We start from the raw sequence: 10,940 nt of genomic DNA on the forward strand, positions 1-10,940 counted from the left end.
AACAGCTTTCAAGCGAACAGTTCCGATTTCGCTTCTCTTTTTTTTTTTGTGTGTGGGTGTGTGACGTCATTGAACTGAAGGCGGTCACGTGAGAGAGCATTGTGATGTATTAGCACTCACTCCCGCTCGCTCGACCGTGCGCCATGCTGCCCTCCTTTGCGCTGCCCAATGAAGCATCGTAGCAAGCGAACAATTTAGTCAGCATGATTTCCGAAACGTCAGGTTGTTCTGCTCACGCGTTACCACCTTCAGTGTCATGAACTCCTAACACGTACACCTCTTGAAAAGGGACACCAAAAATTTACTTACGGCGCTCTGAGGCGTTTTAGTGCGCAATTTTTTTTAGTTCTTCTACGTGTTGGACGTTCGACGAGGAGTCTAAAGTAGTGTTGCGATACGAAAGCAGGCACAACTATTGTTCACAAACGCAGGCCGCATGAACAACTCCGAAAGTTTCGCTTGACTACATAAAGCGTGGCAGCCGAAAAAAAAACTAACAGCAAGCACACAACTTCGTTCTCATGGTCTCTAGTCTCGCAGTGGGCGTTTTCTTCATCGCGTCCCCCACCCCGCCGGCCATGAAGCGCCGTCTTAGTGGTGTGAGAACGGCGCTCGCACGAAGGGCTTTAGGCTGGCGACATCGGTTCCTGGCTTTAGAAAATACGCGTCTGCGGCAACAATCTCATAAATCAGTACTCGTAACCGTACTGATTTAGGCCTATAAGAAAAAAAAAGAGAACAGACCACTTTAGTTTAAACTTTCATCGCGCAGGCTATGTGATGTCGACCCGCCGCTGTGGCTTAGCGGTTATCGCGTTGCGCCGCTAAGCTCGATGTCGCGGGTTCGAGTCCCGGCCGCTGCAGCCGCATTTCGATGGCGGTGAACTGCGACAACGCCATGTGTACAATGTATTGAATGGAAGTTAAAGAACCTCAGGTAGTCGAATATAATCCGGAGTCCTCCCACAACGCGGTGCCTCATAATCGTGCCCTGGTATTGGCACGTAATACCTCATAATTTAATTGATTCAACCATTTAATCTCGGCATGGTACATGCTTCTTGCACCTAAAAGTTATCATATCTAAATCTGCCCAACGGTTCGCATGTTGTAGTAGTGTAACGTATGTTGTAGTAAAGTGTAAATGGTGATGTACTTTCATTTAAAAGTTGCGACACGAATGGTCCAATGCTTTGACTTGCGTTACGAGAGCCCCAGTGATAAAGAGGGCGTTTTTTTAGAACAAGCTACACTAGAAAACACGACGCGATCCTGCAGAAAAAAAAAAGATATCTCTAAAGCGCACACATGCCAGTCTGATATATTGCGTGTTTCGATGGCGCGTTCTACACCAAAGAAATTTCCACTTAAGTTAGCTGCACCGATGGCATGCTGGAAAACCTGTCTCCTCCCGCGCTCTTCGAAAGCTGTTTTTCTTTTATCTCTCTTACGTCCTTGTTACCCGCACGTGCGAGCATCTCAGTCTCACCGAACGACGACGCGCGTCAGCATCTCTTGCAGTGCACAGCAAGGTGATTTGCTTCGTGTAGTTGTTGACAGGCATATCGATGTTCACGAAGTCACTCATTAACACAACACCCTGTTTGCCCAATGTATTCTTTGCCACCTGTAAGAAAAGTCCGATAGATTACCTTCTCGGAGGCATAATCTTCAAACTCTTCACTATTTTTACAGTGCCTACCTACTTTTTTTTCTTTTGCCCTTCATATCTTCCTGAATGGTTTCAGACAAGGCAGACGCTTAGAAAATCATGTCTTTGTGTTAAATCAGTCCGTGGTGAGTTCAGTAGCTCAGAATATACTTTTATGAATAATGTTTCTATATCTTGGGTGGAATTGATTGGGATAACTTGTTAATTTGCAATAACGAAGTGAAAAGTTGTGACCTTCTTTTTGATATTATGCAGAGTTTCTCGCTCGCTCAACTCGAACTTCAGCCGACATGCGTTCAAGGGCAAGTGTACTCAGTTCTAGGCCTTGTCTTTGTGTCCGCATCTTTAACCACTGAAGTTAGAATAGAACAGGGTATATCTAACCACAAATTGATTTTATTGACGGTAGACGATCTTGGCACGGGTGCAAGGCACCCAAGTACTGACACCAGAATTGCGGTTAAGGATTGCACAAAGGCAAATGATGAAAGCTTCATTGATTTTTGTTAATTATGCAAGATAAATTTGACGATCTCATGTGGGAAGCCAAGAACCAACTGTTAAAATTAAAATGTGGGATTCTACATTGTGGAAGTAATTTTATTCCTACCAAACTCAAAAAATAAAGTGAAAACGCCATGGATCAGAAGAACTTTCATACGCTTGAAGAGATGGGTACAAAGGATGCTTCATAAAAAAACTATTTCACTATGCTTAGTCAGCTTTCACAAACATTTTCTGCAAGAGCACGTGATGCGCTAGCGACCCCTCTTGCGTGCGTCGCACGATCGTTTGCTTCCTTCGGCTGAGTTGCGGATGCGGACGGGGATGCCTACATCTGCCGCTTCTGTACATTTGGGTGATGTCTTTGTAATTTGTCACGGGGTGCGGTAGCTCTGGCTCATCCTCGGCCCGGATTGACAGTTCTCGGGCATATTGGTCGGCGAGTGCGTTGCTTTCCATTTGCACTCGCAAATGCCGGGACCCATACGAGCTCAACGGCCCGTCCCGGTGATTTGCGTTTGCTGAGGATCGCTAGTGCCGCGAGAGAGATGTTCCCCTTGCGGTAGCTTGCGTAGGCGGTCTTGGAGTCTGTGACCACGCTCCTATCTCCAGGTTGTGCGAGTGCAAAAGCCACGGCCACTTCTTCTACTTCGGCTGTATTCGTCGTCCGTAGAGGCGCGCCTGTGACCAGTTTATCGATGGTGGTGACGACCGCCGTTGCTCTGGTGCCGTGCTTGGGAAGCGAGGCGCCCGCGTAAAGAACCTCGGGGTCCTCTTCCAGCTGTCGAGCCAGTGGCTTGGCTCGCGCAGAGCGTCTCTCGTCGTCGTTCCTGCATGTTCCGGGGGGGGGGGGGGGGGGGGGCTTGGTCTTAATAATATTTCTCCACGTTGTGGGGAGCGGCTCCGTTGTCGGTTGCTGTTCAATTAACCATCCTATCTTGCGTAGGACGGCCCGGCCGTGCTCTCTCTGGCTCAGCCTTACTCTCTGGTGGGATAGGTGTGCTTCCATCAGCTTATCCACCGTCTTGTGGGCAGCCCATGTCCAGCAGCTTCTACATTGACGAGTAGACTGGAATACCCATGGCGAACTTTACCGCTTTCCTTATCGTCGTGTTCAGCGTCTCGCGGTTCACCTTCGTAAGCTGGAGGTACGGGTCGGAGTACGTTACGCGTGACACGACGAATGCCTGCACCAGGCGCAGTGCGTCTTCTTCTTTGTTCCCTCTGTTCCGGTTGGTGACTCTCCGGATCGTGCTCAGGACCTGCTCTGATGTGGTCTTGATTTTGTTGACGGCTGCGTGCGCCTTGCCGTTGCTGCGTAATACCATGCCCAGTATCCGGATCTACTGCGTTGGCTCGATCTCTGTACCGTCGATGGTGATAATTATGTTCGGTCCTCTTCGGTCCTCTGGGCTGTACCATGAGCAGCTCCGATTTCTGTGGAGCGCAGTTTAGGCCGCGGGTCGTGGCATACTCGTGGACGGTCGTTGCCGCTCTCTGCCGGACTTCCTCCGCCGAGGCATCGGACCCGACGCGGTTCGTCCACACCGTTACATCGTCGGTATAGAACACGTGGTCCACGCCTTCGATCTAATTGAGTAGTTCGGGCAGTGGCAGGAGGGCCAGGTTGAAAAGCCGAGGCAACAGGACCGACCCCTGTGGGGTACCCCTGTCTCCGAGCTCCACAGGCTCGGACCGTTCCTTTCCTATCCGGATAGTCGCCGTTATATTGGTTAGGAAATCTTTAATATGGCCGTAGGTCTTGCGGCCACACCCCGTCTTGCACAGGTTATCGAGCATGCTGGCGTGGGACACGTTGTTGAAGGCCCCCTTGAGGTCCAAAGCCAGTATACCCCGGGGCGCGTACTTCGTTGCTATCTTAATCACTAGTTCGTGTAATTGAATCAGGACGTATTTGGTGCTGAGTTGCTGGCGGAATACATACATGGTCGCCAGCATCTGACACGTCTCGTCCAGGTGTGCTTGAAGCCTTCTGAGAACCATGCGTTCCATGACCTTGCCCACACATGACGTGAGCGAGATCGGGCGCATGTTCTCGATCGTCAAAGATTTGCCGGGTTTCGGTATGAACCGCACCTCGGCCTCTTTCCATTCTGCGGGCAACTTCGAGCTTTCTCAGGTTCTGTTGATGTGAACCAGGAGCCCGCGTGCCGCCGCATCGCTCATGTTGTTGAGCAGCTTGTATGTAATGGCGTCCGTTCCGGGTGCGCTCATCTTATTACTTTCGTCTATGGCTGTTAATAACTCCATGATGGTGATTAAGCGTTCATCCAATGCCGGATTTTCCGGTCCCCCGTACTCCTCCGGTATTGGAAATCGCCCTCTCTCCGTCTAGAGGTAGATCGCCTTGAGGTCTTCAATGAGCATTTGGCCGTTGCCATCGTAAGCGTTCAGAACTTTGGTGAGGTTTCGGTTAGTTGCGGTCTTGCTGCTCAACGGGTCGATCAGGTGTCTGAGCAGGCACCAGGTCTTGAGCGCCGACAGCTTTTCCTGCAGCCCGTCGCACGTACTCATCCAGTTCTCTCGGCACAGCTTGGTTGCGTATTCAGCGATCTGTTTGTTGAGCATCGCTTTGCGTTTGACGAGCTTCCTGTTTCGACGTTGACGCTTCCATCTTCACGACTGCGACTGCGACGTCGTGAAGATGGAAGCGTCAACGTCGAAACAGGAAGCTCGTCAAACGCAAAGCGTTTGACGAGAGTCGCCTGGGTCGACGCAGTCAAGGCAAACATGGCAGAGAAGAGACAACCACCAGCGCAAAACGCCGCGAAGACGATCCAAGAAGAGTCGCCTGGGCCGACGCAGTCAAGGCAAACATGGCAGAGAAGAGACAACCACCAGCGCAAAACGCCGCGAAGACGATCCAAGAAGAGAACGGGATGGTAAAAGCCCTGAGAGACGAGAACGAGATGCTAAAGCGGAGAATCGCCGAACAGGACGCCACCATCAAGGAAATCAACGAGAAGCTAACGACATTAATTGCGTTGTAGCAACAGCAACAGCTGCTGCCGAAGCCCGCACAAGAGAGGAAACAAGAAGAGATAACCGAGGACGAACCAGAGGTCGAGGTGGACCCGAGAGCCACGAAAGAGGCGGGACCGGCTCCCAAGAGGAGAGCCATAGAGGGCGCCAAGGAACGAAAGATAATGGAGAGAATCGAAAAACAGGACGACAGACTCGACCGTCTTGAGGCGACCAGCAAGGTAACCAACGAACGCCTCACTGGGCTAGCGCAAACAGTTCAGCAGATGACAACAAACATACAGAGCGCGATCCAGAACATGATGGCGCAGATGCAAGCACAGCTGCAGACGCAGATACAGACACAAATACAAGGTATGGAAGCACAGATCATCGCCAAACTGCAGCAATCATGGACGGGACCGCACGTACAGCAGCATCCACACCACCAGTGAGAGACCTCTTGGTCTGGCACTGGAACTGCAATGGCTTTACCGGCAAGAGAGCGGTGCTGCAGCAACACTTGCAGCAACTAACGAGGAAACCAGACGTCATAATGATTCAAGAAACACACAGCGAAGGAACGCCGAGACTACCGGGCTACCGGTCGCACGACAGCCCGCCGAGCAAAAGGGACACGTCCAAGGGCAAGGGCAGAGGGGTCTGCACCTTCGTTAGGAAAGGGATCACCTTCATGGAACACGAAACGATCGGCAGAAGCGCCATCGAACACTGCACGGTGGAAGTAATCACGGGAAAGAGGAGGAAGGAGAGCACTTTCCTGGTGAACGTCTACAGCAATCCGTCCCACGGACAACAGAAATTCAAGGCACTCTTCCACAAAGCGAGTTCAGTCGCGGGGAGCAATACGCTCGTAGTGTGCGGAGACTTTAACGCTCCGAGCCAAGACTGGGGCTACCACAGAACGACGGTCAAGGGGAGAGAGCTGATGCAAGACGCCACCGACGTGGGACTGAACCTAATCACGGATCCGGCCTTTCCCACCAGGATCGGCACATCGGTTACGAGAGACACAACTCCGGACCTTACCTTCGTCAAAACTGACGGAGGATCGAGAGAAGCACATGGAGAAACACGGGCCAAGAGCTGGGCAGCGATCACTACATCGTAGAGGTCGTCGTACCGCTCGAAGGCCAAGGGAACAGCGGCATAAGGAAGCATCGCATTACGGACTGGGACGCCTTTCGAAAGGCGCTACCCGCGGTGCAACTGGACATTACAGACATCGAGCAATGGGCGGCCAACGTCGTTGAGACGACGGAAGGAGCCACCAGAGAGCTGGAGACGGACGAACGGATAGACAAGATGGACAGTCGGCTGGCCCACCTGATAGAAGCCAAGCAGTCCATAAAGGCGAGGTGGCAGAAGCGACGAACCAACCGAAGTCTAAGGAAGAAGATCGCCGAGCTCAACAGGCAGATCGAGGTCCACTGTAGGGTGCTATGCACCCAACAGTGGAACGAGGCCTGCAACGAAGCCGACAGACAGATGCACAAGGGCAAGACGTGGAACATGCTGCGGCACCTCCTCGACGAAACCAAGACCAAGGGCCACCAACAAAACAACCTGGCCAGGATCCTACACAAGGCGATCTGCGAACACGGGGAGGACGAGGTCAAGAGGCGCTTGGACGCCAAGTACCTACCGACCACCCCCACGGAAAGACACCCAGATTACCAAGGCAACGAGAACGAGACGCTAGACCGAGACATCCAGACGTGGGAAGTCAGAGTTGCCCTGCAGGATCTCAATGGCAGGTCCGCCGCGGGTCCCGATCGAGTGACCAACAAAGCGCTCAAGAACCTCAACGAAGCGGCCATCGAAGCGCTCACGAACTTCTACAACAAGTGCTGGCAAGAAGGAAGGCTGCCCAAGCAATGGAAAGCAGCCAAGACGATCCTCATCCCCAAGCCTGGCAAGCCGCCCAACATAGAGAACCTCAGGCCGATATCGCTGACTTCGTGCTTGGGAAAGGTCCTCGAGCACGTTCTCATGAACAGGTGGCAGCGTTACCTGGAAGAATCGGAGCTTTACCCAAATTCCATCATCGGGTTTCGTAAGAAGCTCGGGACGCAAGACGCCATGATCTTACTGAAGAACGAGATCATCGACGATACGACGGGCACCAATGACAACAGAGCCATACTCGGGCTGGACTTGCAGAGCGCCTTCGATAAAGTGAGGCACTCGGCTATCTTGGCCCAAGTATCCAGGCTAAACATGGGCAGAAGGACAATTACCAGTACATCAAAGAGTTCTTGACGGAACGGACCACCGAAATCTGCGCGGGAGACCTGAAGCTCGAAGAGAAGAAGCTGGGCAGCGTGGGAACTCCGCAGGGCTCGGTGATCTCCCCGCTACTCTTCAACCTCGTGATGATCGGGGTGGCCAACCGGCTAAAAAGAGTAGCGGGAGTCCGGCACACCATCTACGCCGACGACGTTACGCTATGGGTACCGGGAGGAAGCGATGGACACATCGAGACAACGCTGCAAGAAGCGGTCAACGCAATCGCGGAGCAGCTGGGCGGGTCTGGACTCGTATGCTCTCCGGCCAAGTCAGAACTGCTGGTGATTCCACCGACAGGAGCGGGCAGGAAAAGAAAGAATATGGAAGCCAAGTACGAGCGTCCCAAGATTACGATCAAGACAGCGGGAGGACAGGTAATACCGGAGGTCGAGAAGATTCGAGTGCTCGGGCTGCTCATCCAGCGAAACCGTGTTAACGGTGAAACGGTCAACAAGTTCGTGGGCAAAGCGGCCGCGGCAATGAGACTCATCAAGAGGGTGTCCAAGAGAAGAGCGGGGATGAAGGAGGAGAGCCTGACTAGGCTCGTTCAATCCTTCGCAGTTAGCCACATAACGTACGTTGCCGCCTTCCACAACTGGAGGCCGAGCGAACGTAACAAGATAGACGCCACCATACGCAAGGCGTATAAGGCGGCACTCGGCCTCCTCGGGAGCACGAGTACCGAAAAATTCATGGCGCTGGGAGTCCACAACACGCTGGACGAAATAGCCGAAGCACAGAGAACGGCGCAACTCGAGCGTCTCTCTGAAACGAGAACCGGAAGACAGATACTGCGGGACCTTGGCCTCGAGCCGAGGGAAGCCAACCAGCAGGAAGACGTACCTATACCGGATAGCATCAACAGAAAGCTCAGGGTCTACCCGATCCCGAGGAACGTGAACCCCGAGCACAACAAGGAGCGGAGGTTGGCGAGGGCCAGGGCTCTCGTGGACCTCCACGCCAGAGAAGAAGGCGCCGTCTACGTGGACGCGGCGGAGTATCGAGGGAGCAGCGACGCATACGCGGTGGTGGCTGTCGGGGCATCGACGGGTGCAACGAAGACTGCGGCGAGCGTCCGGACTCGAGAGGCACACCGGGCGGAGGAGGTGGCCATCGCCTTGGCCATCTCCGACCCCGGATGCACTACAGTGTTGTGTGACTCTAGAACGGCAGTGAAGAACTACGCCAAGGGTAGGGTATGTAGTGAGGCCGCGCGCATACTGCGCAAGGACGAACACATCGAACACAAAAGAGCGGTGGTGATCAAGTACGTGGTTTCCGGCCCACATGGGCAGTGACGTGTCGGAACGCGGGAACGTGAACCACAACGAGACGGCCAACTCAGCCGCGCGAGGACTAACCAACCGCGCAGCTGCAAGCACGGCCGACTCGGAGTGTTGGTCGCGGTGCAGTGCCAAGGACAAGATGACCACCTTCAACGAAATAGTGAAGTGGTACAGACTTAACAGACAGACTATGCCGCCACCTCATCCGGGGCTTACCCGGAAGGAGGCAGTGCTATACAGGCAATTACAGACGGGGTCCCTGCTCACCCCGGTGCTAGCTAAGCACGTGTGTCCGAGCGTGTACGCAAGTGACCTTTGTAGATTGTGCGCTAAGGAGAGAGCCACCGCGGCCCACATCCTTTGGGACTGTAGTATAAATCCGCGTGAAGCCAGCGAGAAGACAACGATCCCGCCGCAGCTAGAGGCTGCAACGAGGAGTTATGACCAAGAGACACAACTCAAGGCCGTCCAGCAGGTCTCGGCAGCTCTAGAGAGGCAGCGACCGCGCGAAACCGAGGAGAAGGGAGCAGCACCCCCAGGAAGGGGGCGGCGACCCTCTCGGATCCCCGGAAGTAGCGAGGCACGCAGACCTCGAGGAGCACAATGCACGAGACTGACGTAGTGGCCGCGTCGCGGTGAAAGCTTGTCCTCCCTGCGTGGAGGGAGCCTAACCGACTCTGCAGGCATTTTCACTAAAGTTGTTCTCTCTCTCTCTCTCTCTCTCTCTCTCTCTCCATCTTCACGTGAGCGAGTGCCGCGCCGCCCACATGTGTGCTAGCTTGGCGTCCACGAACGCCGTCTGCATCGTTGTCACTACTTCTTGAGTAAATCTGTCGAGCGCGATCTTTTATTCTCGCGGCCATTCTGCGTACGTTTGATGTCTGCCGTCCTCCGTGTTTTCAACACACACAACTCTAAAGCTCACACATACACCGATATCAATATCGCACCATATCAGGCGCCCTTCCCTATCAGTAAACAAATGTAGCAAATCACATTGTAAATGTTTTCTAACAAATAACATACAACCGGCGGAAACGCCTACTACATGGCTTAAACAAATAGTCAGATAAGAATGGAGATATAGCTACTTCTGTGTTTTCGTCTTATTCAATCTTTGTTTCTTGGATAACAGCAATAATTAATTTTCTATTGCGTAACAAACAAAGAAGCTGTACTTGCCGTTGCTTACTGCGTATAAGCCACGAACATTTAAAGTACCAAAATTAGAAGGGAAGAGTGCCCGCCATGATTACCTTTGTAGGTGAAGCGTTTAAACGCTGCTCCAGAGGTGCATCCCTCCTTTCTCGATGAAGTGATGCACTGGGGACCTTTTTTTGCACTTTAACACAAGAGCCATCTGCAGGAGTAGGGGTTCCTCAGAGCGGTTTTGTCGACTTTCACACTTTGGGAACGCGAGCCTCCTTTCCCGAGGGCGATGGATTGTCAGATGGCGCCGGCCGCTCCTTAGCGGCCTCGCTCAACGATCCTGCAGATTCCATTGATGGTGGGTGATCTTGAACTGGTGGCAATTCTGCCCATGATATAGCTGGTTCGTCATCGGGCAACTTGTTTTCATCAGGCTTTGTCTCGTCAGCAAGCTTCTGGCTAAGGCTATTGTAAGCCTATGAAGGCTTATTCTGCTCCTGTCGATGAGAGCGTCTTTCACCGGTTTCATCCACAACTTCACTCACATCCATTAGATGATCGATGATGGTCTCATCCTCAGCTTGTCTACTCCCACGAGCTTGTCAGGGTAGGTTCCCATACATGCATCTGCAAGGTGACCGTAGCGGTGACAGTTACTGTAGCGCGGTGTTCTGCATTGTCGCCGGACATGCCTGGAACCAAGATGGGACACTGGGACCCGTATATGCTCAATAGATGAGGCAGATTGCTGGCAGAAACTCCATCCTTCGATGTAAACGCCATGTTTCGATTAGTCATTTGCTAGCGCTCCATGACGTCACATCGCCACATTTATCTCGTGATAGACTGCACTGTGCCATATGGCTCTTGCGCTTCAACAATTCGTCTCTGTTCGATGTGTTGGGGAAGCCAAAGAACCTTCATCTTGATATTCTTACATTCCGGGTCTATGACAAGGCACTTGAGGCCCTTCACCAACAACTCGCCTTTGCCGACAAGTCTGTTTCGCGATGTTATTAACACATGTCACTAACCAC

At 52.8% G+C, this 10,940-nt stretch overlaps 1 protein-coding gene across 1 annotated transcript; it reads left to right on the forward strand.

Moving 5' to 3' along the window:
• Positions 1-6,484: 6,484 nt before the first annotated feature.
• On the forward strand, positions 6,485-10,514 carry LOC139047879 (uncharacterized). Its single transcript, XM_070522031.1, has 4 exons — positions 6,485-7,032; positions 7,180-7,357; positions 7,408-7,965; positions 10,458-10,514. Exons 1-4 carry the CDS (start codon positions 6,485-6,487, stop codon positions 10,512-10,514), a joined length of 1,341 nt encoding a protein of 446 aa, XP_070378132.1.
• Positions 10,515-10,940: the final 426 nt, after the last annotated feature.

This window comes from Dermacentor albipictus, chromosome 7 (genome assembly GCF_038994185.2).
Source record: "Dermacentor albipictus isolate Rhodes 1998 colony chromosome 7, USDA_Dalb.pri_finalv2, whole genome shotgun sequence".
NCBI lineage: Eukaryota > Metazoa > Arthropoda > Arachnida > Ixodida > Ixodidae > Dermacentor > Dermacentor albipictus.